Below are 26,299 nucleotides of genomic sequence, written 5' to 3'. Positions count from 1 at the left end.
TGTTCAGCTTTCTTACCGCTTTCTGGTTAAATACCGAATACCAACACTTACTACCTGTCATTTGACATTGTGCCTCTATTGCTCATGTGACAAGTTCCTGGATCATGACTACACCCTAGCTTCACATTTATGTTGATGGCTTGGGCTTCCAAAGTCTCCCGGACGAGACTGTCCGGCGTGATGTATATACCTTACCATTGTACTCAGGAGACCACCTGTTTGGTGATCATGACAAGTATAGAGTTCAACATGATCATTCTATGGCGCCATGGTAATTCTAATTGCGTATTTCTTTCTTGCAGTTTCCCTCAGCGATGCTTCGTTCAAAATCTTCCTAATACCCCGTTTCGAGAGATTGACGATCATCCAGCAACCACCGAATTAACTTGACAATGAGTTCGCAAACGGGAAAACCGATCGAAGTCCCCTCCGACGATGTGGACGCCATTCTTATGGAAGAGATATCCCATGGCCCAAACGATGACACGATCAAAGAGAGCCTGGCGGATAGACTCGCAACGCTCCTCGAACAACACGAGCACGACCAGAACTTCCCCGACAACATCCTCCAACGAGCGAGAAGCTATCTCGAAAATAAAAATGGCGAGCAACAGGATGAAGAAGTAGCCCATGGCATATATGCCGAGTTTCAAGCCCAGAGGGATCTGATCATAAACAATTCCATCTACCCGGAAGTTCGAGCCGTCGTCGAGAATACAGACGATCGGACGCTGCCTGTGGGAACATTCAGAGCCTTCTTCTTGGGAACAATATTTGTGCTTCTAGGGACATCGATTGAACAATTCTTCTCTCTTCGAATGCCGGCTATTAGTCTGTCGACATACATGGTACAATTATTGTCCATGCCTTTGGGTATGCTGTTGGCAAAGATCCTTCCGACGAAAAAGTTTCGCATATTCTCTTGGGAATTCTCCCTTAACCCGGGACCTTTCAGCCAGAAAGAACATGTCTTGATTGCAATCATGGCAAACGTGTCTTTTGGCGGTGGTGCAGTTGGCGCATATGTTGTTTCCATCATCCAAGTATTTAAGCTCGACACGTTTTACGGTGAAAAGGTTCTATCAAACAGCATCCCCTGGCAGGTTATTACTCTTCTATCGACACAATTCCTTGGATATGGATGTGCAGGTCTGGCTCGTCGATTCCTCGTATACCCATCGTCCATGCTGTGGCCAAGATCGCTAGCAAACATTGCACTTACCAAAGCTTTGTACAAAGACAACGGAAACAGAGAAGAAGCAGCAAATGGATGGAAGATGACACGATACAAGTTCTTCTTGATCTGCTTTGCCTCCATGTTTGTATACTTTTGGATCCCCAATTTCCTCTTCAAAGCTTTGGGATTATTCAACTGGCCTACATGGATATCACCACGCAACGTCACCCTCGCCCTCATCGCCGGATCTACCTGCGGTCTCGGTTTTAACCCCTTACCCACGCTGGATTGGAACATTGCGACATATCTCGGCGATCCCATCGTCACTCCCTTCTTCACACTCATGAACTACGCAAGCGGTATGGCCATCATCGGCATCATAGTTGCGCCGTTGCTCTACTTCAACAACGTGTGGGACGCAGCTTATTTCCCCATCAACAGCAACCTTGTTTACGACAACTCGGGCAGTCGATACAATGTGTCTCACATATTACTGCCCAACTTTACACTCAACGAGACGGCGTACCACCAGTACAGTGTTCCCCTCATGACGTCTACCCAAGTGACCAAGTATGCGGCTGCCTTTATGATATATATTGCCACGCCTGTGCACATGTTTCTCTGGCATGGCAAGGATATCATGAATGGTATACGAGCCTCTTGGAAGAGAAAATCAAGGGATGACGAGTTTGACGATGTGCATAATCGTCTCATGGCTGCGTATCCTGAATGTCCTCACTGGTGGTACCTTGTCATCCTGGCTACGTCTTTTACCCTCGCCTGTATCTCTGTCAGTGTGTGGCCAACCGGTATGCCAATATGGGGGATCATTCTAGCTGTACTCTTCACCGTCACGCTGCAAGTTCCTATTGGAATGCTTCTTGCTGTTACAAACCTGGAGCTCTCAACAGGTATTCTTGCCATGGTAATTGGGGGCCATGTATTAGAAGGACGTCCTATACCAAACATGATCTTCAACATGTTTAGTTACATGTCTACGCATCAGTCGTTGAACTTTTCATGTGATCTCAAACTTGCGCACTATGCCAAGATTCCTCCCCGATGGGCGTTTGCTGCACAGGTTTACGCAACCTTTTTAGCTGGGTTCATCGGATTAGGTGTTAATCACTGGCTGCTTCGCAATGTCGAAGATGTATGCCAATTACATCAAAAAGACCGCTTTACTTGCCCTCGCACACATTCCTACTTCATGTCCTCCGTCGTATGGGGCGTCGTCGGTCCACGCCGCCTCTTCGGAACCCAAGGCCCATACCGCGCCCTCACATACACCATCCCCATAGGCATCACATTCCCCATCGCAGCATACTACATTGCCAAGCGCTGGCCCAACTCATTCTGGCGCAACGTCAACGCACCTATCCTTTTCGCAGGACCGATGGCCTGGGCGCCTTTCAACTGGAGCTACATGCAGGGCACAGTAGTCCTAGCATTCGTATTCAACTTTTTTATTAAAAGGCGGTACACGGCGTGGTGGGAAAAGTACGCGTACGTGCTGACGAGTTCGCTCAGCGCGGCTATTGGTATCTCAGGGGCCATCATGTACTTTGCTGTGCAGCACACGGGTGTTGTGTTGGACTGGTGGGGGAATAGGATCCATGAGCAGGGTGTTGATAGGCATGGTTTGGTCGGAGATGATGGAAAGATTGTTAGGTGTTCGAGGTTGCAGGTACCTGAGAAGGGTTACTTTGACATTGGATTTGACTGGAGGGTGTAAGTGGTCTGTATTAGTTCAGAATAGTAACATGACTATACACCCGAATTAGTATAAGTCAGCTGTGCCTGAATTAGTATCAGTAACTCCGCGCGTCAACACTCGCCCCATACATATTCATCCAAAAATTGTGTTGTCTGCTCGGTTTGACGTTTAACCGCGCGCGGGTGATGAAACATTTTGTCAATACTTTGCCACTCATGAGATATGTATAGATTCGAGATCGATAGTGAGCTGCAGCTATGTATAGCAACACTGATAGAACCAACAGTAGAGGCAAATCACCAATCAGAAGACCTCATATTACAAAGTCCTAACATGGGGGCCAAGAATAGGGAACTAGATAGAAATAAACTCTCAATAGCCGCGTGGTCGTTTCTATGCGGCCGGTCGCTTGCTGTTGAAGAAAAATGCCAAAGCGCATACCCTGGAGTCGGTTCGTAGTTTGACAGCGCTTGTCTCGTCCGAGGGAGTGGTATTTCAGCCAGTCCATAAAATCGACCTAATATGAAACGATGTGACAGTGTTCGCTGGAGACCTGAACTCGTGGGTGGGCAATCGAAAGGTGCATTGGATCGAAAGTGGGCGTAAGAGAACTGTGAGTTCTCTGGAACGGTAAAAAGAGGCAGCCGATAGAGATATTTCTACAATGTTCAAAATAGTGTTAGAGTAAACAGAAAATGATGACGATGGTGTTGAGTAGGGAAATGAGGTATTATCAGTCTCGGATTATGGGCAGCTGCTGCTGCGCCTACTTTTGCTGTAGCTCTCTCTACTGTGGAGGAGGCAGTGTCGAGATAAAGGGAACTAACTAGGGTCAAGGTCAAGGTCAAGGTTCTGCCTTACAGGGCTGGAAGACACTATTCCTTTTTTGTCTGTCTACATGGTCAAAGAGTTTTGGCCCGTGTTGCCTTTTTTTCTCTCTTTGTCTGGCTCAACACCAAATGCAATCTGCAGATTTGTCATGACGATGATTACGAAACACAGAAAATTTCGACTTTGCACAAGGCTCTATGATGGTTTGTAATTTGCAAAATAAATTTGGTCTATTGGTCCAAAAGAAGAGGCAGCCAGAGAGTTAATCAGACCCTTGCTTGGGGGCCGTTGGGGGCCGTCGGACTTGACAGACACGGAGTTCCATCGGAGAGGACGACAGTTTTATCGGTCCATACCGACAGGCATTCGAATCCTTATTGAGTGTATGTATGTACCTCTAGAAACGGTAATCATGAACCAATGGAGGGTTACCTTGCAAGGCGACGACTACTGTGCCGTATTGAGCTGGCAAGGCAAGACATTGTAAATGCAGATACTCGGCTTCATAGTCCTGGAGTGGACTAGAACGACAAAGAATTTGGATCTTTGGTTTTTAGACGTTTCATGTGGTTTCCAAGGTATTCGCAATACTATGGTTCTGTGATAGTGTAAAGCGATAATGCGCAATTGCCAAGAGGGTCTGTATTTGACATGACGAGGGCGCGCCCTTAGTAACCTACAGTGATTCACAGTCAAAGCTTTGAGTTACGGGGTTTAGAGAGATGTTCATATTATGTACTCACTTACACAAACTGCGTATCCGTGCCTGTGCGATGCGCATCAAAAACTAGCTCCCGCTTCGGGACGATGCATGTCAGTAAGACAAGAAGGAAGAGGCATCCAATCGATCCTTCAAGATGATCAGAAAATAAAAAATTCAATCAATTAATGCGAGGCTGAAGTAGTAATGAAACCATGTTGAAGAATTATCCTGGTTTGTTCTAAGGCTGAGGATGTAAGACTATAGTCGATTTCGAAGTGGATCCATCCAAGCCTCGATTGCACTGCCTGGGACCCTCTACAGTTCAGTACCTACTAGACCTACTGACAAGTTGAGTCAGGCCTTGTAACAAATGCAGGTCATTTAGTACTTTGTTCTTGTTGGTCAAAGATCAAGTCCTGGATCGAGGCCACAAGGCTAGCGCTAATGGAGACACGGGAGACGCCAGTCCTTGATGACTCAATGCCCGAGGATGTAATGGATCCCATGATACCAAAAAGACTTTGTCTACAGAACCGATAGCGCTCACCAAGGGAAAGGATTTGTACTACTTTTGTTCTGTTTCAACCATGGCCGCGCGTTGTAGACCTGTAGTCCTAGATTAGGCATTTAGAGTCTTGTCATTTATCGTGACCTCATTTCGATACCCGTCACTCCCCAGTATTTTTCTCGATCTGATCATCAACTAAAAAATTAGTTACTGAGCCTCAACTAATGAAACCAAATGATGTGATGGTATCTAGACTAGACATCTACACTTTTCAAGTGGGCCAGAGGCTGAGAGTGCCCTGGGGAGTCATCGGCATGGGCAGGTTCGTGGGTCTGTACAGGGTCATACTGCAGGGGTTTGTTAGTGGCCGGACGGTAGGCAGAAACGGCTGTTCTCCACTTTCGCCCACCAAGGCTGCCTTGAAGCGAAGCCTCAGGGAGGGAACACCACCATTACCTTAGTACTGTAAGTGACCTAGTAATGGAAATGTATATAGCGATCCATTTGCGAACCACAAACAGGCATCAATATCTTCATTTTTACAGTTTATTCTCTACTACTTTAGTCCCCAGGCATCAAACCAAACCACACTAAAGCAAGTCATTTACTAGTACTACCTGGCTTACACTACCACTTTCAAACTACCCTCCCTCACTGCCACCCATCATCCCGGATTTCTATATAACCTCCACCACCTGCACTTCTCAACAACCAAACAAACAACTCAATTCATCTCAATCAGCAAACACTATAAAGTCTCAACCTTCATCCACTATCAAGCTGTCATCTCAACAATCACCACTTGTTATTGACAATATCATCTACAACAATCGTCGTCGCAACTCCAACACAGCTTCACCACTTGAGCATCGTCAAAGAAACTACAATCTTCCTCCGATAGTCATCCAAGAGGATCCCCCTCTGCGCAATCAGCGCCTTCAACAACACAGCACCGACACAATGTGCACCACAAACATCTACACATACGTCCACCCTGACGGACGTCGCGAGCAATACTCTCAACCCACTCTTTGCTCAAACTCTCGCCATGGTCAGGTCTGCTCTGCAAACTTTCTCTTTGAGCACCCTCACCAATACGTTTCTGCTTATGATGCTTCTGCTTCATACCCTTATGCCTCACAACTGCCTCCTACTCCCCAGCCCTCGACACCTTCGGGATCATACCGCTCGGGAGACGAGTCAGACCGTTCCTACTCCAGCTCCAACAGCAAGAAGGACCGTTCTTCAGGAGTTTACATCAACGGCCAAAAGGTCCTCGACCTGAACCACAAGCATCGAGGATCTCGACACCAGCAGGAGCGCATTGTCTTGGTTGACAGCCCTCGCACTCCTCCTCAACAATGGTCCGCCCCTCACACTGCTCCCACTTCACCCAACGCAAACACCTACATGGTCGACTCTTCAAGGGACCCCTACAACCGAAAGCCTGTCATTGTCGATGAGCGAACTCTCCAGCCTGAGCGCCGTTTCCAAATCGAAGTCGTCGACAACCACCACCGCTCCAAGCACCACCGTCACAACTCCAAGGAGAGCCGCCACTCCAACGAAGACGATGAGCGCCGCCGTCGCCGAGAGGATAAGCGACAGCAAGAGAAGGAGAAGCTTCTCCAGAAGCGCATCGCCGAAGCCAACAAAGCCATTAACGAACGCCCCGTTGCCCTTGCTCCTTCTGCTCCCAGACGCTCATCCACCTACAAGCGTCCCTCAGTCGAGATCCCTGTTGATCAGCTGAGACGCCTGAGCTTTGAGGAGGAGCGCCGTGACGACAAGGCTCGTCGCATTGCCCGCCGCGAGGAGAAGAAGGAAGAGGAAGCACAGCGCGAGCGTCTTCGTGAGCGCATGCAACCCAAGCGACGCCTTACAATCGGATCTGGAAGCAGACGACCAACAGAAATCTACGAGCCAGTGTACCGCTATGAATAAGCGATGAATTTGTACTTTTTGTTTCTTTTCTTTTTGTCTTGTATCATCTGTTTCTACTATATGGGATTATTTCTTTTGTTTCAGCGAATGGGAAGTTTAGCGATTTGGTATTTGATTTGGATTAGACTTGATACTCTTTGTATACTTTTTTGAGAATTATATTGGATAACAGTACGGCGAAAGCAAGCCAGGACTACAGGACACTAGCTAGATGCAAGACACAAAAACAAGACAAAAAAAAGGAATCCGGATTGGATTTTGTTATCAACTTTTAATTCTTTACAGTGAATCAGTGATACTTGTATGCATCTTAAAGTCAAATCTTGAGAAAAAGACATGCACATAGTCAAGTGCTACCATCAGAAAGACGTCAAGACAACTCCACCTCTCATGACTAGTGGCTTGATGGCGTAACTAAAGCAGGTACCAAAAAGACATCAATAGAAAGAAAAAGAAAATATCGCCATGTCTCATGATGCAAGTGTAAAGACTGCACACCAAGACATCCAAACTCATACCTGTCAAAGCGAACCACAAAGCGAACTGCGGTCCCGGTAATAAAAGTGTAAAAAGGTGATCGATCTACTACATGCATTAAGAACAGGGATAATTGAACCAAAGTCCTTATCCAAAGTGGGGGTGGAGAAGAAAACACCATGATTCGAAAGATGGTGTCGTTTTGGGACTTTGGTAGAGCTTCATTTGAGGGTGAATGTCTTGGATACGAGGGGAGTTGTTCATGAGGATGCAGAATCACGGCGTCGTTAATGCAAGATAGGAAATATGGAAATTACAATGTCTGTTGGAAGTAACACGGTATAGATGATGATCAAAGTCCTAACTATTTCTTATCTGCCACAGTTAGGATTGATGAGTTGAAAATTCCTTTTGATTGCCTTGTCTGCCTAAATTGTCCTACATATTCCCCTCCCACCTCCCACCCCCCTTCTCAATTGAATCAACCCCGCTTCAAAATGTGCCGATCGAGACATTACCCGTCCAAGGGTCCTGTGACACCGTCGCACCCGGAATCTCAAGGCATCCATGGGAAAAGGTAGTTTTGTACCGAAAAGTGTGCAGGGGTCTTGTCTCTGATTATGTATGTCTTGCTTGTTTGTGGCTTGAGTGTGTACATATCGTGAGTCACTGGAGTAGCATGTTGAATAGAGTACTCTTTGGGAGATGGCCGATAAATGCACGTCAACTTAAAATATCACTAGTAATTCGGCAGTTGGATGAGATTTATGAGTAAAATGTTTGATATAGATAATGACAGACTAAAAGACCATCATACGAATGTAAAGTAATAAAGGCAGGCATGTTGAAGCCAAGCCATTGCTAAGGCAAGCAGTGTTGGAACTATTCCCATGCATCAGGAATGATGTTGAACTCATTCCAAACTTATTGAACCGCATCCCCCTCGTGATAACACAATTTAGTAGTCACTTCCACGACTAATAACCTCCTTGTTCGACTCTCGAAGCAGAATTGTCTACAATAATTAGCACCAACCATACAGAAAGAAACAACAAACTTACGTGTTCAAACTGCGCAGAGTAAGAACCCTTGATATCCGCAAGCGGTTCATACGCCTCGAGAATTCCATGCGAAACCAACGAGTTCAGCTACACCATGTCAGTATCTCATTTGAAGGTCAAGAGTGGGCGTGCTTACACCAGCGAGATATCGATCCAGACCAAGACGATCAAGGTAACGACGACAAAAGACAATAGTCCCGAATTGTTCTCGAATAACCTTGTGTAGCTTCGTCGCAGTCGCAAAAGGCAACTTGACATTCTTGGGTGCATCATGCTGCAGACCGTAGCCATAAATGCCAACCTAAGAACCCCATGTCAGAAATTGATCTCGCGTATGGATCAGTAAAACTTACATCGTCGTACAACTTTCCAGTACCAGTCGTTCCAAACGTCTCAATAGCAAACACCTCTCCCTCCTCCATCTTAGTCTGATCCCGATTCTTGATAAACGGGATCGACTTTCCACCGTGGATTTGGTAGTGTTTGATGTTGTGCGCTGAGATGTTCCGGACTGGTTTGACAGGGTATGTCTTTCCGTTGATTTCGACTTCGTAGCTTTCCATTGCTTCTTGGATTTCGGCACTGACGTCGCAGATACGTACGTCGATTCCGGAAGCCTATAGAAGTTAGATGAGTTTACTTATCAGTAGTATGTTACGTACCTTGATACCACTGTTCGTAGCATCTTTGACAGCGGCTAGGAGATTATCATACGTCGGATCAAAAGACATGGTAAACGCACTGTCTACAATCCATCCATTGATCTGCACGCCGAAATCAACCTTCATGACATCCTCATACTTGAGAACAACGTCCTTTTGGCCAGGATTAGGCGTGTAGTGCGCAGTTTCATGGTTCAGACAAAGACCCGTCGGAAAGCCCATTCCAGACTTGATGTTGTCACCAGGTTCAATTCCCTGGTTTCCCAGAAGCGCACGTACACCATCCTCAACACCATTGGCGATCTCATTGAGAGTGTGACCAGGCTTGACGTTCTCCTGAGTCCACTGTCGAATCTGACGATGGACTTCAGCCGCTTTGCGATAATCGTTCAGAAAAGCAGGGTCCTCAAGCTGTCGACGACTCTTGTAGCGAACTTCCTCAGCAGTAGTACGAGCCGTGTTAAAGTCATCAGAATAGCTCTGGAGTTCACCAACGGGATAATCCTTGTTTGCAAAGAGCTCACTCAGGGGAACCCTGGGAGGTGAAGATTGCTGGGTAGCAGTCTTCTTCTTCTTCTTTGGCTTTCTCTTTTTCTTCTTCTTGGCAGCTCCTTCGGCAATTATCGATCCGGGGGTAGCATTGATATCATCATCGTCGTCGTCGTCATCACCCCCTTCGCCTCCGAGACTACCGTCTCCGTCACGGGCGAAATGAGCACCTTTTGGTTCTCCGCCTGCGGAGGATGGCTTGGATGAGAGGGGTCCATGGCCTGAGGTATGTAAGCTTGATTCATATGCAGAGAATTATGAGATTTTATACCATTTCCTCCATTGTAATCGTCTTCAGATGTCTTGGCGCCCATTTCGACATGAACGCTGATTCAATTGTAGAGTTTTTGGTTGATGAATGACTGAGATGATGTGACAATTGACGATTAAGTTGGGGTAGTCGGTTAAATTGCGGCAGAGACTGAGACAAGGCTCGCGTGATTCATTCTGTAAGCACTAATACGAGAAGGATTCAAATGCATGCACTACACAATGGAATGGAAGCTCAAGTTAAACAATATATATTTTGTCAAGGATAATGAAACTACGATGCGATATTTAAGGCTTCATGTACTCCTGACATGAACCTATCCAATACAGTCCAACCCCTTAAAAGAAATAGGTTATTAGACAAAGCCGGCCACCAGAGACATGACAATGTCCAAGTGATTGGGAATTCCTTCCAGCTTCACCTCTTTAAAATGTGGCCAAGTGACAATGCTCATTTATAGCGCTACAGCGATTGGTCGAATCGTTCAATCGTTCGGCCATTAGTCCACCAAGGAGACCCCAGAGGTCTTGTCGAGCTAACAACTGGATGTTATGTGGTATAGTGTATGACCACCCCTCTGCTCAATTGATTAAATCATCCTCTTTATGCGTATTGATGTTGCTCATGTGCAAACATCAATGATGAATGGCTAAAATGCTTCATCATGGAAGTTTTCTGGTCACAAAACGCAACCTTGGCTGGGTGAAGGAAGCCGTCGAAATAGCGATGTGCGACTACAGATTGAATGGACGCCAATCTAGCGAGATAGTCGGCGACGGAATGTAAGACCTTGGCAGTAAAATAGTACCCGTAATTGCAAGACAGCCAGAATTTTTCTGAAGTTGAGTCGATGCGGTGGGAAGGAGGTAGTGAATCTGGTTGCAGTATCAATGGGTCAAAGTCCAGATGGTACCCTGCATCAAAACCAAACCAATCTGTTGGAAAGTAATTCTCACAGTATAGAAGACCTCTCATCACGAAATCTTCTGGAAGAGGCTTTGGGGCTTGTTCTAAGCCTTCATCAGGGAGCAGCGAGTTGAGAATTTGCGAAAGACATTTCCAGTATTTTCCCGGCCATTCATCCACACTCTTACTTAGACAAAGGATTGAGCTGCTGATACTTTCGCTTTTGCAAGATAGGATTGGAAAGTAATCCTTGCAATAGAGAATACCTCTCATCGCGAAATCCTCTGATAGGGGTCTTGGGGCTTGTTCCCAGCCATCAAGGGTTGGCGAATAGCAAGTTCCCAAAGAATGTATATCTATACCGTTCTCGTCCAGAGCCTCGATTGGAGAAAGGATTGAACTGTTGAAGCTTTCGCTTTTGTCGGATGAGAACAAGATTCCGTGAGCACGGACAAATGCTGAATCAATTGGTGCTAATCGAGTTGGGCTGTTGGAGAGAACAGGGTCGAATAAGGGCATAATGCTCTGTCTTGCGCTGCTGAAAGGGATTGGCATAGCGAGTGCCTTGGTGTAATAGTAGAGCTGCTGGACGGCATTGGGTCGGGCTAAAATGGCCAGATGATGATAGAGCCGACCAGTGTTTGGTGCGGCGACCGGGGCCTTACTATACCAATGTCTGGATACCCTGGTCCAAGCCTCGCGGTCCCGAATGTCATCATCTTCAATCGCCATACGATATCTTCCTAGATCGCCTAGGCATTCTATCCAAGTATCTTCAAATGAAGGTACTGTCTCGTAGAGGAGAGCCATCATACTGTAGGCTAAGTATATAAAAGCAAGCATATGCTCGAGAGATGATGGTAGTCGATGTCGAAGAAGCTCTAGGAACGAATGTATTCCATGTCTCCACATGCGGGCTGGCACAGCGTACTTGGGTGCTAGTCGTCGAAGGGCTGGACTAGCAGAAGGATGCTGACTGGCAAGAAAGAAATCATGGTGTTCATGGAGCAATGTGCGATGAAGAGCAATGAGAGCCTGCCACTGCTCATTGCTGAGCTTGCTGTGGTTATCTGCATTTGCAACTGAGGGTTGAACGTTGTCAACCTCGATGCACTTGGTCTCTACCATGACCAAGCCTGCGTATATACCTTTGACCTCTGCGACCAGCTGGTCTTGAGATATAGGTCTCGTCTCCGGCTGTCGCATCGTTTTGGAATTGTTATCCTCGTCGTTCCATTGGACAGACTTTGGCCTAGTAGTAGATGACCGTACGCAGTCTTCGGCCCATAGAGCATGAGCACGTCTAAACGTTGATGGCTTTGGCGGAGTTAGAATGGGAGAAGAGGAGGCAAGGGTGGATTCCGGGCCTGATTGACTAGAATTGACATGGTGACGGATACTGGAAGCAGAAGACTCGAGTCTGGGAGAGATGGCTGAATCCCGAACATGAACATGCCCCATATCATCAGAGCGTTGAGTGCCAGCTGCATCCAGCACCTTGAGACGAACATATTAGTCGAAGTTATGATTCTGATTGAGTGGTAACTTACCTCTGAGCAACCTTTCGATTTGCGACGCAAATGGCGAATCCACTTAGCATCCAGAGAAAGAGGGTCCTATGATTATAAGAGATTGCCAAGGTCCTAGAATTGGGAGCTGCCATACACACATGTCGCGATGGGAGCCCATGAAAGGCGTTCCTCCTGACTTCGGAAGATGAGGACCAGGATCGCGAGGGTTGCGTTGAATTGGAATAGACATTGGTTCATCTCAAGCCCCGGACGCTTCCCAATTGCCTCTGGTTAGCACTTGGATGATCCACGCTTGTTTGGTTGGAAGAGCGTCAGAATACTGAGAAACAGCTGTGGTCCTGGACAGGGCGGGCAGTCCTGGAAGCAAGAGATTCTTGGAAATATATCGGCTATTGGAGCAAGGGGGTGAAGTATAACGAAGTAATTGAAGTTGGTATTCAGAGTAAGTACAGCAAGAAAAGAAGGAGGATCGGGGCCTTGTAGTGTTTTCTTTCGGCAGTGCGATTGATCTGATATTTGTGATGGGGGTAGTCTCTGACCCCGATAAAGAAGTGACATGAAAATATAGAGAGGCCTTATGAACAGGGCGAACCACTCCAACGTATAAGGCAACTTGGTATCTTACGCAATGGTGGCTTGCTTATATCTCCTTCGTGTCTACGCGCGGTTGGTCAAACCAGTTTTGTTCCTCTCTTATATAGCCAGGTCCGCCTTGGCTCGCTTGGTTCGCCGTTTGCCTTTTATTGGACTTGGGTGTTATGTCGAGTTATACTTGAAACCCCCCATCTCAAATTCCCTCCAACCTCCCTCTTCTTAACGATACTGAAAGATCGCGAAGCAAGCATAATTAATTCTCCGACTTATACTACTCTGGAATCCAAGTCCAGGGTAATATTTTATTGACGAGGGCGTTTCGTCGTTCCCATTATCAAACACCAATGTCGAGTACTAGACTACACGCTGAAGCGCTCACCACCTACTGTCCAACGGCAAAGATTGAATTTCATGGAGACAAGTCCATAAAGCAATGGGACAATTGCAGTCGAGATACTCGGCGTTCCATCATAAAAAAGGTCGTTCTCATCGCTGGAGCCTGCACATCAACGGCAATATCTATCATCATACCGACACTTTTTAAAACTTCATCCTGCCTTGGAAAATTTCCGGTATGTCGCCTACTACTAAGCTGCTGCTCATCTAACCCGAACTCACTTCAGGCCTGCGATCCCAAAACCCTCAAAACGCCGTCATTTCTTCCATCTTTTCTTCGTCCAGCCTTCACCTGCGAGACGCTACTGCTCATAATATGCGTGGCGGTGTGTATTCACTGGACATGCGTGTCGCTGCTCTTTCAATCGTCTCGATGGCAAGAACGATACTTCCCTACGGTGCTGTATACAGCTGGAGGAGCCACGATCTTGGCTGCACAAGTAGTCCAAGATCCAGCAACAGTCTTTGTTCAAGTGCTTCCTTTGGTGTCAGACATTTGTGCTGTCATTTGTCTCAGCCTTGACTGCGTTTTATCATAATTCTTTTACCGGAATGTTAAAGGGTTATATGACGCAAGATGGGATTGCTCCGATAAGGAGGATATGGGAAAGTGGCTCGTTTATGTAATTTAATAAATAGTTTGTCGAGCGGTGATCTAGAATTAAGAGTATTTGCAATGTTTCTTCTTCTTTTACAATTGGTGTTTGAGATTCATAATGCCAAGTAAAACTAGCCAAGATAATCTCATACTGCAGTTGAGAGAACGGCAGGTTAAGTCACCATTAAGACCATGATGTGCTTTACAGTTGCATGGAATATTTGTTTCCTACTACAATGTAAGAAAATGCAGGGTAACTGGTGGCCTTCATTGTCAATAATCCAATGACTAGGTAGTTATTCGTATTGCTAAGACACTAGCATTCCAAAAACAAGTCGAGACGCGACTCAAGATAGCTCACTCACGATTCATATGTGTCCACGGAAACAAACAGACTCGCCTTATTCCAGAAGTATTGATGGATCCAAGCGGGTCTCACTGCAACTTCGTAAAGATACGAGGACCCTTATTTTTTTTTACGAGTCAAGCTGTCTTGGCGGATCGACAGCCCATTATTCGTCCAAACTCGGGTATCTCATTGCATTCAAAAGATGTCTCGTCAAATTCGGGTATAAATTCATAACTCCGACGTATATGCCCATTCATCCCACGCCTAGACCTAAAATATATGACAAGTACAGTGCTAGTCAAATGCCGTGAAACTATATGCATGTCCCAGAAAAGAAGAAGAGAAATGACATGCACCTCCTATGTAATATGCCCCCAACCAAGATGTAAAATGTATAATACCAGAATTATGCGGCTGGTTGAACTGCACCGCGCGGTCGCGGTTTGAGAGTTAATATGGGAACATCTACGTTATCGAAACGATAACGGGATGTCTTGTCTTTGAGTAGCTCGTAATGTTTCTGTAGTCGGCTTTCACCAACAACTAGCTCGAAACCAACGAGGAAACAGAAGCTTATCTCCAGTCTAGCCAATTCTGCTTCACTGACGCCACCAACCTTTGACATCTTGGCATGAGGATAAGACAAGTCTTCAAGAGCCTTCATCGCTACTCGGAGACCAGCCAGTACCAACCGATGGGCGTTGCGTCGGGTAACGGGAATGGCTCGCTCCTCAACGGCTAATCGGTGTATGTACAGAGACGTTGCGAGGTATACGGCGGTGCTCATTGGGCAGAATTGGTGTAGACGTTGAAGGTATTGGTTGATAGTAATGGGAGGCTCGTTCTTGCTGTAAAACTTGCGCGTGATGGCGCTGTGTTGTAGGTTTACCGGTTGAGAATCGGCTCCAACAACAACGTATGGCTCTGATTGAGGAGGAGGCGACATCAGACCTGGATGAGGCTTCAGTTGTACACCATCAATATCCTCAGGCTCTTTGAATTCAGGCTTGGACTCTTTCGCAGCCAATCTCTTGGCCTCAAGTTCAGCCTGTTTCCTTAATCTTGTCAAACTTCTGTCCGAGTATGACCGCACGATATTTTCCTTCTCTGCCTGCATACCACTCATGTGAGGTACGGTAGGAGACTTTGGAGGTGGTGTCGGAGGAACATCGCCAGTTATTCTAACAAGAAGTTCAACACCTGCAATCAACAAAGCGAGTGCTTCTAATGGCGCCATCTGGAAAAGGTCATGATCGGCAGGTTTCGGCGCGGAGGGGCTATCGTCGGCGATCAATTGGGGGTCTGTTGAGGGCACCGGAGGAGGAGGAGGAGGTCGATCGATGATGGAATCAGGATGTCGCAGAGGAATCGTACCGGCTTGCGCCTCGGTCGTTAGAGTCTGGTAAGACATGGCTTGGTATGTTGTTGTTTGTTGTTATTGTTGATCAAGATACAGAAGTATTGTCGCGTCTCAATCGTCGAAGGCGCTGGGCAATATTCGTGTCTACACCTTTCATGATCTTTCAGAAAAAAGATGTAGCAAGAGATTTTTTAATTTTTTGATCACGGGCTGGGCCTAGTTTTTGTTGTTCGTTTGGGCGTTAAGTCGAGCGCAAACTTGCGACGTTCAAGTGGGACGAGAATGCGGAAGTGGGCCTTTTTGATCTGGACCTGGGACCCTTGAAGGTCTACCGGTATCCGTAAAATGCGAGTAAGAAGCCGAAGCCAGAACCAGAACAGGGTCCGTGTATATCGATGTCAGATATGGAAATCGTATCGTAACGGTCGAGAGGAGAAGAGGACAGTATAAGCCGGACCGACTACGTTAGCGTGCCGAGGGGCAAAACAAGAGAAATGAGATGAGTGTCCGAGATGAGTTGGTAGTTATTGTTCGGCATCAAAGGACGGGAATAGGCGAACTAAGAAATCATGGTGAAATGGAATGTTGCGAGAAAGTCATTTCTTTGCTTTTGTATTATTGACTGTAGAGGCGACCATCAGCGACTGCCTAATATCACAAAAAGAGGCAGCACGCACTTGCCCGCACATGCAAGTTGGAATCTGCATGCACCTGCACCTGCCGCCTTTCAAACTAACAATGCACTTGCGCCTTCCCCCCTCCCGAGCTTGGATTTTTTTACTTGTCACGAGCACGTGGTGCGGGGGAAATTATAAGATGAGATGTTAGTTTAGTGTTGATCATCCTGATCAGAGTTGCATTTCCCATATTTTATTTACCAAATTCGGTTGTTTATGTTAAGGGTCAGGAGCTAGTTTAGTAGGTTTTCCAAACTCAGAAGCTGATTAAAAGATGGTGTTATTCTACGGTAGTTCCCGACAAAGTATCGTGTTATCTTGACAGAGGGTCAGATCTAGAACAGATGATAAAAAAGAAAAGAAAGAGCCGCAAAGAGATGATGATCTTCCATGCCAAGCCTCCATTTAGGCGTCGTCTGATGTTTTTTCCCGGCGTCAAAAATGCGGCGTTGAATGCGGGCACTCCGCGTCTGTCTCTGCTGACCTTGGGCCGCATGAACGGAACAAAACACCATTAACTATCATGCAATTACGCGCTCACTTTTCTTTGCCACGATTTCTCTTTTCTCATTGAAATTGAGACTAATTCATTAGCCATTGAGTGGCAATAAAAAGTAAATGACCGACCAACTAATGCGGATGCGGAATACTGTCGGCTGGGTTAGCCTTATCAACTCTGCCTGTCACTGGTTTCAGACCCTGGATAGTATCGGAATTTAGGCCCGAGTATTTAATTCTTAGCATTGATGATCTGCAATAGTCTTGGATTAATGTGTCGCCTGATCAATTTTACAGGGACCAGCACGAGACATTAGGCTCTGCATGAAACATTCAATGCCCAGACGGGTAGATACCAGGCAATTGACATTGACAAATACGTGAATGGATTAGTTAAACTATGCTCCTCCCAATGCAGCCATAAATGCTAACAACAATGGCACTCAGCCTCAAGGTCTAGAACCTCCACATTACATCTTCCTTTAGCAGTCCGGCGCAACCTTGCAGTCTACAACTGCCGTTTGTCCAGCCTGAACCTTGGCGATGGCTTCCTTCAACACGCTCTCCAACTCCGACGCCTTGTCAACCCTTGCAGCGTGAATGTCTCCACCTGCAGCAGCCTTGGCAATGCCCGCATAATCAGGTACGGGGTCAAAAGAGATGTTAATCTCTTCATTTGTGGCCTTGGATCCAAGACCATCAGGGTGAACCAGCAATAGAGACCTGCGAGGAGCGTTCCAACCTGTCACGTGTTAGCCATGAATCTCTGATCTGTGAGGTAGGTAACTTACCCTTGTTGTTGAGCACAATAGTCAGTACGGGAATCTTGTAGCGTCTTGAAATCCAGTACACGCTTCCAGGTACGGTAAAGAGATATGTTCCATCTCCTACAATCTGCACCACGAATTTACCCTTGTTTGTACCGCCGTTCTCAGCATCTGTCGCCAACTTGATACCAAGCGCACCACCACCAGACCAACCGAGACCGCCACCACCGCAGTTGATCCATGATCCAGGAAGCGTGGGCTGTACATTATCGTGCACGAATCCAGTGTTGGTGACAGCTTCGATAGCCCAGATTGTATCTTCAGGACACAGATCCTTGAGCTTCTTGGTGAGATGTCCCGTTCCAAAGCTGCCGTCTGCAAGAGGCTCGGCTCCCTTGGCGATAGTAGCCAACTTATTCTTGTGGATATCCGCACGTTCTTTCTCTACCTCGGCGGCGTTGGTCTGGAGCTTGCTGGCGAATTCCTTCTTATCCAGAGCTCGCGTGATTTGCTCTACTGATGTCAACGCATCAGCCTTGTAGCGCGCGTCAGCTTGGATGTAGTGAGTGGGCATCTGCTGCTTCAAAGGATCGACGTCGATGTGGAAGATCTTTGCATCCTCTCTGGGCTTGCAGCGGGTTTGAACCCAGGGAACATCGCAATCCAAGACGATGATGGTGTCCGCAGTGGTGACAGCGTCGTCAACACCAAACTTGAGACCTATCCAGGCAGGATGGTCTGCAGGGAAGCACATATCGCAACCACCTGTATCCAAAACCCTCAATCCCTTGACCTTGTCCGCCAACTCCACAAGCGCAGCAGGAATCTTGTGGTTTCGTCCACTGTATCCTGTCACCAATAGAGGAGCTTTAGCACCGGCCAGCGCATCTGCGATCTTATCCACGGCACTTGATGGAAGTCCACCCAGCTCAACTGGTTCCCAGTGTTCTTGCTTAAGTGAATAAGGCTTAAGATCAGCCTCAAGAATTTCTCGTGCACTGCATAGATAAACAGGACCTTGGGGATCTGATGTGGCGAATTGGAGTGCTCGGTTGACCATTTGCTTGACGTTGGCTCCTGTCTTGATCTCTCCGGTGTATCGGCAATATTGAGAGACGATTTGTTTTTGGTCTGGTACATCCTGAATCCAGTGGATGTACTCTGTACGACTTCCGCGGTGTTCGCCTTCTTGTGTGAATGGTGATAGACCAGCGAATACCAACACTGGGGCTCGACCTGTAGAAGCGTTGTGAACGGCTGCTCCGAGACCTTGGGTACCGACATCAACGTGTACGATGACACACTGAGGTTTGCCTGTTAATCTGGCATATCCATCAGCCATAGACATGGCCACCATCTACAATCCGTCAGTTTTATTCTCAAAAAACCGAGTTTCGTACATACTTCATTAGGACATGTGATAATCTTGGGAAACTTTCCCTTCTTTTCTCGCTGTCCCTTTACCATAGCCTCGATGATACTAGGGTGATCTGTTCCTAGGTTGACGAAGCAATGCGTTATACCTGCATCCCAGATAGCCTCGAAAAAGGCAAAAGATGCTGTGTACATGTCTTCACTTGCGGTAGAGTATGGACGAGCCATGACTGCTGTAGGTGAGACATTGTGAATTGCCGTTGAGGCTTTGGGTGTTGCTGATAGTGATAATGATGTGTTGCGCCCGTCTCTTTGCGAGACGACAGAGGCGGCAGCTACACTTTGGTATCTTCGCACTGAGGACTGAAGTTGTCCCGGGCGATATCTTGTGAGGCCTGAAGCGGCCAGTCTTGAGCGCTGTAGCAATGTCATGTTGATGTTATGTCTAATTCATGTTAGTATGAGTTTGTAAGGGGTCGTAACAAACAGCCACAGAAGTCAAGGTATAAGTGATATCACCAACCGTCTTACCTTGCACAAACGTATAAACTTCAAACCAATCAACTCTTAATATTTTTACAGATGGTGTATAGATTGATCAATGTAGATGAATATGAAGAAACCGAAACAAGAACAAGCTTCCAAGCCCGGGTTTTGTTGCCCGCCCCTCCCCCGCAAAAAGTGCCCCTTTTCCCAATGAACCATCGTTGACTTCGTTCACGAACCCCATCAAAACGCCCTTTGTTGTGTCAAGCGGGTCCTTTTTTCTGTCTTAACAAGCCGTGTCTGGCCGTTTTTATCACGCGGCGAGTGTTACAAGCACTTGGTCTGAGTTACGGTGACAAGATAGTGCGGGGTTGGGAGGGGGAGACTAAGGTCAAAGTGTGGACATAGGGCGTTTTTGACAAGGTTTTTGTTATTGATGAGATGTAAGACATTGGAGACAAATTTACAGGGTTTTGGGTTCTGAGGCTGAGGAAAAGAGGTGACTATGTATTTTACTTGGATGTTTGACCACTCTCATCTTTGCTAGAGAGTTGTCAACTAGTTGTTCATTGTTAATCTATCTGTTCGTGTTGTTACCCCGGATTTTGAATAATCTCCACTAACTTAGTTGACGCCAGAAGCTTTACGCGGGGAAATCATGGCACTAGAAAGCTGAAGCGGGTCACAGTTCATGTTGCTACGTGATAACAGACAACTCGTGACAATACAAGATATCGGTGAGGAAAATAGCAAACAATCAACAATGTATACTTCAATCTGTTCAATCGGCCTCTATCGGCATCCATCGGAGCCGTGGTTTGACAATCTCGTTCCTCATTCGTCCACCATGTCATCTCGTGACAGTTCTTTAATTACACCAATTCCGCTTCAATCGGCCGGCTCAACGCTCTGTGGATTGCTGAACACTTCCGTTGGATCCCACACCCTTTTCAACTCCCGTAGTCGTGGTAGGTTGTCCGCCCAGTAGAGCTTTTGAGCCGCCTTTCGGTCCGCCCAAGCATCGATGTAACCGGCGTAAGTGGAGAGGGCGCCCGGAGCCGACCGCTGGATCCGCTCATGAACTCCGTCCAAGAGATTCCGTGTCGCTGCCGACACTTTCCCCACTCCGATGCCGTAAGATTGATACATAATGATACTGTTTCGGTGCGGGTATGCCGTCGCATTGGCAGGTGTTTCCATCATTGCGCCGCCTTCAGTGTTGAAGATTATTGTGACAGGTGACAATCCGCTGCGATTTTCTTCCAGGTATTTGAAGAGGTCAGTGATTGCCGTGTCATTAAGTAAATCCTGCTCGCTGAGGGATAGCGATTTGGCGTAAAAGGCTGTCGGGATACTGGCCAAAGCACATCCAGTTGTCTCTGCATCGTGAAGTAAAAGGCCTGCCCAGTCCGTGAGCCATACAGCGCCTTTGCCGGCTCCAGGAAGTCGAGCAGGAATACCGGTAGCCAGGTATTGAGTTTTTGTGCCAAAGAATGTCCCAGTTATAAGTGTTCCTAGAGGTTGAAAAAGAAAGAGGCTCGCAAATCGACGATCCAGGTTTGGATCTCCCACCAATGCCTGCCACTCTCTGTACAATTCGGCCGTTTCCGCATACGAAGCGAGTGCAATGTTGTAGCTGTATTGGACGACTCTTCCAGGTTCTGGGTGGGTTCTGACCATGAATTTGGTTACAACACCAAAGCTTGCGCCCGCGCCGCGCAGAGCCCAGAACAGACCCGAGTTCTTGGTGTAGCTAGCTCTCTGGATATAACCGTCTGCGGTTACTACTTCGATTTCGAGGAGATGATCGAGCGCGCTTCCCCACTGGCGAGATATTGGTCCAAGACCGCCCTGTCGATTTGTTAGAAACGCAGATTTGGATCTAATAGACATACCACAGTCAAATGCCCTCCAGTGCCTACTCCTGGGCATGTCCCGTGGGCGATGGCTCGTCTCCCATTCTCGTGCAGATGCTTGTCTAACTCGCCCAAAGTCATGCCTGAGCCGAATGTAGCATACCATGTCTTGTTATTCATGCTGAAATCTTTAAACTTGACCATGTCGATAGAAATAGCTCCATCTACACCTCCCAAGCCGTAGTTTCTACACGATTAGCTTTGCTTTTCTCTCCGCTCAGAGTTCATACCCATAGGAGTGACCTCCAGACTTTGCCTGTACTTCGTATCCATACTTCTTGGCGCACTTGACAGTTTCTGCGACTTGGATCGTAGTTTCAGGTCGTATGATAGCGGCTGGGACAACTGGAAATTCGACATTGAACGGCTTCGACCACCAAACAAAGAGTGGATCGCTTGGGTACCTGACACAAGCGCTACCGTTGGTGCAGATGCTGTTGAGACAGTCTTGGAAGGGGGTGCTGTTTCCGTTACCCATACTGAGAGGTGAAGCATATAATAAGATGCTTGGTGATGATGATGATGATTATGATAGGGGAAGAAAGCCGGCTCTATTACCAAAAGTAGGTAATTCTGTAGATGCTGAGGAGACGACGGTTCTATCGATATCGCAGACAAAACTACTGCTCCTTTGTTGGAAAGCAAACAATGAGTGAATACCTGTGTGACCTGAAGGTCGCCAGCCGGCACGCGGCTGGCCAAAGGAAGGTGCCAGCTGAGCTCTTGTTTAGCTCACTTTATGACACTTTAGATCAGCCTTATGCTTTTTATTTTCTCTTAGGTAATTTAGTCATGCTGCCTTGCATAAATACCATAATTTATTACCAATAGTCTAGTGCTTTAGGAGTTCGATCATAAAGCAACGGCTCGAGCTATACACAAAAACACTGAACAGTTCGACGAATTTTCTTCTTGGTGGATATGAAATAACCTTTCGTGTATCTATTTGCACTAATACCACTGAAATCCCTGCTGCAAGTCTTTGAGAGCTATCACTCCCTTATCCAGTACAAAAGTGGCATATTCCCCGTGCCCTTCCATATCCCTCGAAGAGCGCTTCTTGATGTTCAAGTACTCAACCCGATCTTTAGCAGACCCCCCAATCGACACAACGACGCCAAGATATCGGAATAAAATAGCGTTGAGAATCATCCGGCACATACGCCCATTGCCGTCCAGAAACGGATGTATCTCGACGAATCTCAGCGAGTATTTTGAAGCAACTGAAAATGGGTCCAAGCCTTGACTCCCTTCATCGAGTTCCTTCTTGAGCTCGGCGCACATTTCGGTCATTTTGGCTGGAACGAACTTGGGTGTGACAAACATGGTGCCGCCCGCCCCCACATGAACTGTGCGATATTTGCCAGCATACCCCTCGTAGGGCACCTCTGGATATTCGGGGTCGTTGATAGGAATCCCTTTACAGAGGATCGAATGCGTGTCCTTGATAAGAGCTTCCGACATGTCTTCTCCTTCAAAAACAAATCGGCGAAGGATATGCTGATAGGCTCGCATATGATTCACGACTTCGCGCAGGCCTTGGATATTGTCTGAATCACTGTCTACCTCGGGGTCCACCCCTCGAAGAACTTCGTTGCAGTGATTAAATGTGTCTGGCCAGCATAGTCCGGCCCGCTCTATCATATTACTCCCGTATATGGCGTTAATCAGTGAATCATTGACCCGTTTGACAATGTTCTCTTTGTAGTTCGGAGTCCTGTAGTACGCCCTGTGGTTCGCTGTTATGTGGTCGAGGTATCCCATGGCCTTGTCGAATAGGAGTTCTGGGTTCTGGTCGTCTTTGTAGGTACGGTAGCTATTATCCGAGGAGATATCTACTCCTACTGGAGGCCAGCTTCTCGTGTCGCAGTCTGAATCCATTTTGATTGTGTGGTTTGACAAGATGTTGAGTAAGGTGTCAGTGATGCGTGGTGTTTAGACAAGAGAACAGTGGATGGGAGATGATGTGCTTTATTTATACCATGAAGGGAAACAATGAGTCAAATTTAGTGTTTATATTAAAGTAAATATGGATTAAGTTTTGCAAAAGGTGGACAAAACTCAGTAAATCTGGACTAAGTTTTGTCTACATGTCCCTAAACAACAAATCACCATGTTGCAAATGATATGAGAAAGATCACAGCACTGCGACTCTTGTCCAAAACTGTGGTGTAACCCAAGATGCCACCCAAGAAGGCCGACCTCTCCGAACTTGTGGTCTTGCTGAAGTCGTACCTGGCTTATAAGAAGAGTACGAACATCATCCACCAGTCAGAGGGATAAGAGTTCTTTGGATGGACATTCTCCGGCTTTCACTCCGTCAGGCCACTTCATGGCTGTTCCTAGATGCTGGGAGGACAGGAATAGTCAGGTCTGGGGGTTCTGGTACGTAAATGGGCAACCGCAGCTCGTCCACCTCCTCCATCTCGATGAGTGATGGCCTATTACCCACGAGATAAGCTTTCTATGCCTGCATGGCTGGCCAATTTATCGGATAGACTTTTGGAAGGCTTGGTACGCTTGACGAGGCTCGGGGGGGTTAGAAGAATCGGGTAGAGCCAATTAGATTTCCAATCGGTTTTCTCTTGTGACTTGGTCTGGACGGGTACCCTATGTTGATTGTAAACTTCTACTTGATCTCACTTGGCGGCGGCCAGTCTGGTCCGGGATAGGCATTGTTTCAATCCATCGTTCCTCCAGCTCTCCACCGAAGTGGCCCGGTCAACCCAAAAACTCTTACGAAGGCAGATATCGCTTTTGGTATGTTCAGCAATTCCTCGTATGACGAGGGGCAGGAATATTGTCTTTGTCCGGCGGGAACAGGCAGGTGCACGTTTGCATTGTTGTCGGCCACGGGCGTTTACTAACACTGCTGTTAGCCGCTATCTACTAGGTAGGTATCTTCCACCAACCATGCACTGTTTGTCACCGGTAGCCATCCGTCTTCTTCTGCTTTCCGTCTTTCACCTCCGTGACTTGCCGACTCATATTGTAATATGCAAAAACAAGTGAGCTATCAATCGGTATGCTGGTCAATGGAAACTGACTACGGGTAAAAGACAGAATCAGAGGTGAAACTGGCATACACAGAGCTGAATAAATTACGTTACCAAATTAAAGAGGCAAGCATGGGGCGGCATCCTATCATTGATGCCAAATTGAGATCTGTTGACGGATACTTCATGGCTTAATTAAAATGTACTGTAGAGAAAATATCCCTTAATGCTGATGTTCTAGATCTCTGAACAAGAATTAACGCAATTCATTGTGGTAAATGTTATAAAATTGCTTCGACAAGGGCAGCTCCCACGGTCCAACAATCTTTTGTTTGCCCGTGCTTGACGAAGCACTTATCCGCAGCAGAGAGACACTTCACATTTTATGAGTCTTCCGTATGCACCTCTCCATTTAACAATCAATTCCCCTCAACCTCTGCCTAAAATCTTAGGCTATAGGTTTCAAGTCGTTTGTTTATGGCCTTGATATATTCTTTGGTCGCCTGTGATTCACCCTTCTCCCCCCCCCCCCCTCACCTTTTCTTCTTCACTTTCTTCCCAACAACTCAATCATCTACAACATACTACCACATACAAACAACCCAGTCAACGCAATCATAAGCAACCCTCAGACTGGTGAGCTATCATACCATCCGATCCAAAGAACCACTAGAGACTGAAACACTACGACCGACCGTTGACAGTCAGTCACTCCACAAGATACATATGCTAACACTCTGTAGTCACTATCGGCCAACGTTTCCAAGGAGCTTGGAAGCTTTACCGTGAAGAAAAGCTGGAGGAGGCCTAGGTAGCGGCCAATGAGCTTCTTCTCGAACCTCATCTCGGATGGTTTCGTCGATATGCACTCAACCTAATTCTCATCACGAAACCTGACACCACCATAGAACTCGTTCAAACAGCCTTTCATCTCTGGACAAGCAATTCGAACCAAGAAAGAATGACGGATGCTGAGAAGGAGGAGCTATAGTTGGTTATTATGGATGTATTCTACATTCTGAACGTGCGTGGGGATCGAGTCAAACGGAGATTGGAGTAAGTCATAGAACCTTAGTAAGTTATTGTTGCTGACAGTAATACAACCAGGGCCAGCGGTACAAGTCTGGAACAACTGTACAATGAATTCTAGGAGGAGGCCCGTTCGAAGGGAAATAGAGTGCCTCTCTTTAATTGAGATGGTCTCTTTCTACATCACGTGGCGTACCTCACCTCTCATTCGGATGGATTGAACCTATGGCATGACACATGACCGTGTCGTCAAGACTAAAGACGAATGAACGGGTGTATTTAGTCTGTACCTTCGCTCGTACATTTGACCATGGCTGTCTTCTCCTTTATGAATACAAATGATGTTTAGCACTCCAGTAGTTCATCACCACCAAGTCAGTTCGTGCTAGTTAGACTGTAAATTTAGGTCGTTCATTTTTAAAGACAAGAATTTATCACTTCTTTTTCACAGTAATCCCCGTCCGCTAGGTGGGTGAACAAAACTTGTATTGGTAGTGGTCCCTCGGGTATTGAGACAGACTAGGTGTGCTTTGATACCTTATTTAGAGACGCCCCGATTAATCACAGTGTAAATGTTTGGGTTAAGGAGGTTAAGAGACTGTGGAGTATATAAACCCCTCTGAGAATTTGGTCTCTGTTAGCATATAAAAACGAAATATTCATGATGTATCGCAGTTTGAATGAAGATGTTAGTGTCTCTATTTCTTGCACCTAGTACTGTTGGTTACCAGATTACCCTAAACTTGGGTAGCCCGTACTAAACGATCTTGATTAGATTGATAACAACTCTGGCGCAAAATCTAGACAAGAGCGTGTAGAAATGCGCCGAGACAGAAACACGCCATCAAGGCGTCCGAATAAATATATATATATGTCTGATACACACAGAGTGGTTAGATGTAATCATTGTCTGGTCGAGCT

The 26,299-nt window shown here is 46.7% G+C and overlaps 9 protein-coding genes across 9 annotated transcripts; 3 read left to right on the top strand and 6 right to left on the bottom strand.

The window, feature by feature from the left end:
* The first annotated feature begins 341 nt into the window (after positions 1-341).
* Positions 342-3,014, top strand: EDB82DRAFT_205096 (OPT oligopeptide transporter protein-domain-containing protein). The gene has a single exon (XM_025726383.2). The coding sequence runs from the start codon at positions 393-395 to the stop codon at positions 2,910-2,912; it is 2,520 nt and encodes an 839-aa protein (XP_025580955.1). The 5' UTR covers positions 342-392; the 3' UTR covers positions 2,913-3,014.
* Positions 3,015-5,722: 2,708 nt separating this feature from the next.
* Positions 5,723-7,077, top strand: EDB82DRAFT_205090 (uncharacterized protein). Its single transcript, XM_025726382.2, has one exon. It carries the CDS (start codon positions 5,897-5,899, stop codon positions 6,878-6,880), a length of 984 nt encoding a protein of 327 aa, XP_025580954.2. The 5' UTR covers positions 5,723-5,896; the 3' UTR covers positions 6,881-7,077.
* Positions 7,078-8,097: 1,020 nt separating this feature from the next.
* EDB82DRAFT_462990 (peptidase M24, structural domain-containing protein) lies at positions 8,098-10,084 on the bottom strand. Its single transcript, XM_025726381.2, has 6 exons — positions 9,901-10,084; positions 9,081-9,850; positions 8,772-9,035; positions 8,555-8,719; positions 8,419-8,505; positions 8,098-8,372 (listed from the first exon to the last, which is right to left on the bottom strand). The coding sequence occupies exons 1-6, from the start codon at positions 9,941-9,943 to the stop codon at positions 8,316-8,318; spliced, it is 1,386 nt and encodes a 461-aa protein (XP_025580953.1). The 5' UTR covers positions 9,944-10,084; the 3' UTR covers positions 8,098-8,315.
* Positions 10,085-10,133: 49 nt separating this feature from the next.
* Positions 10,134-12,956, bottom strand: EDB82DRAFT_503016 (uncharacterized protein). The gene is made up of 3 exons (XM_025726380.2): positions 12,472-12,956; positions 12,357-12,422; positions 10,134-12,303 (listed from the first exon to the last, which is right to left on the bottom strand). Exons 1-3 carry the CDS (start codon positions 12,565-12,567, stop codon positions 10,504-10,506), a joined length of 1,962 nt encoding a protein of 653 aa, XP_025580952.2. The 5' UTR covers positions 12,568-12,956; the 3' UTR covers positions 10,134-10,503.
* Positions 12,957-13,038: 82 nt separating this feature from the next.
* Positions 13,039-14,007, top strand: EDB82DRAFT_503014 (uncharacterized protein). Its single transcript, XM_065608700.1, has one exon. The coding sequence runs from the start codon at positions 13,277-13,279 to the stop codon at positions 13,865-13,867; it is 591 nt and encodes a 196-aa protein (XP_065463757.1). The 5' UTR covers positions 13,039-13,276; the 3' UTR covers positions 13,868-14,007.
* A 626-nt stretch (positions 14,008-14,633) lies between these two features.
* Positions 14,634-15,951, bottom strand: EDB82DRAFT_205011 (cyclin-domain-containing protein). Its single transcript, XM_025726379.2, has one exon. The coding sequence runs from the start codon at positions 15,684-15,686 to the stop codon at positions 14,682-14,684; it is 1,005 nt and encodes a 334-aa protein (XP_025580951.1). The 5' UTR covers positions 15,687-15,951; the 3' UTR covers positions 14,634-14,681.
* A 1,341-nt stretch (positions 15,952-17,292) lies between these two features.
* EDB82DRAFT_526058 (thiamine pyrophosphate enzyme, N-terminal TPP binding domain-containing protein) lies at positions 17,293-19,383 on the bottom strand (the record flags this gene model as incomplete). Its single annotated transcript, XM_025726377.1, has 3 exons — positions 17,293-17,552; positions 17,602-18,934; positions 18,982-19,383. The coding sequence occupies 3 exons, from the start codon at positions 19,381-19,383 to the stop codon at positions 17,293-17,295; spliced, it is 1,995 nt and encodes a 664-aa protein (XP_025580950.1).
* Positions 19,384-19,878: 495 nt separating this feature from the next.
* EDB82DRAFT_204991 (uncharacterized protein) lies at positions 19,879-22,089 on the bottom strand. Its single transcript, XM_025726376.2, has 3 exons — positions 21,584-22,089; positions 21,333-21,540; positions 19,879-21,288 (listed from the first exon to the last, which is right to left on the bottom strand). The coding sequence occupies exons 1-3, from the start codon at positions 21,829-21,831 to the stop codon at positions 20,326-20,328; spliced, it is 1,419 nt and encodes a 472-aa protein (XP_025580949.1). The 5' UTR covers positions 21,832-22,089; the 3' UTR covers positions 19,879-20,325.
* Positions 22,090-22,221: 132 nt separating this feature from the next.
* EDB82DRAFT_503006 (fido domain-containing protein) lies at positions 22,222-22,914 on the bottom strand. Its single transcript, XM_025726375.2, has one exon. It carries the CDS (start codon positions 22,866-22,868, stop codon positions 22,305-22,307), a length of 564 nt encoding a protein of 187 aa, XP_025580948.2. The 5' UTR covers positions 22,869-22,914; the 3' UTR covers positions 22,222-22,304.
* Positions 22,915-26,299: the final 3,385 nt, after the last annotated feature.

The sequence above is a fragment of the Fusarium venenatum genome (genome assembly GCF_020744135.1).
Source record: "Fusarium venenatum strain MPI-CAGE-CH-0201 chromosome Unknown EDB82scaffold_3, whole genome shotgun sequence".
Classification (NCBI taxonomy): Eukaryota; Fungi; Ascomycota; class Sordariomycetes; order Hypocreales; family Nectriaceae; genus Fusarium; species Fusarium venenatum.
This window is presented reverse-complemented; position numbering and strand designations above follow the sequence as displayed.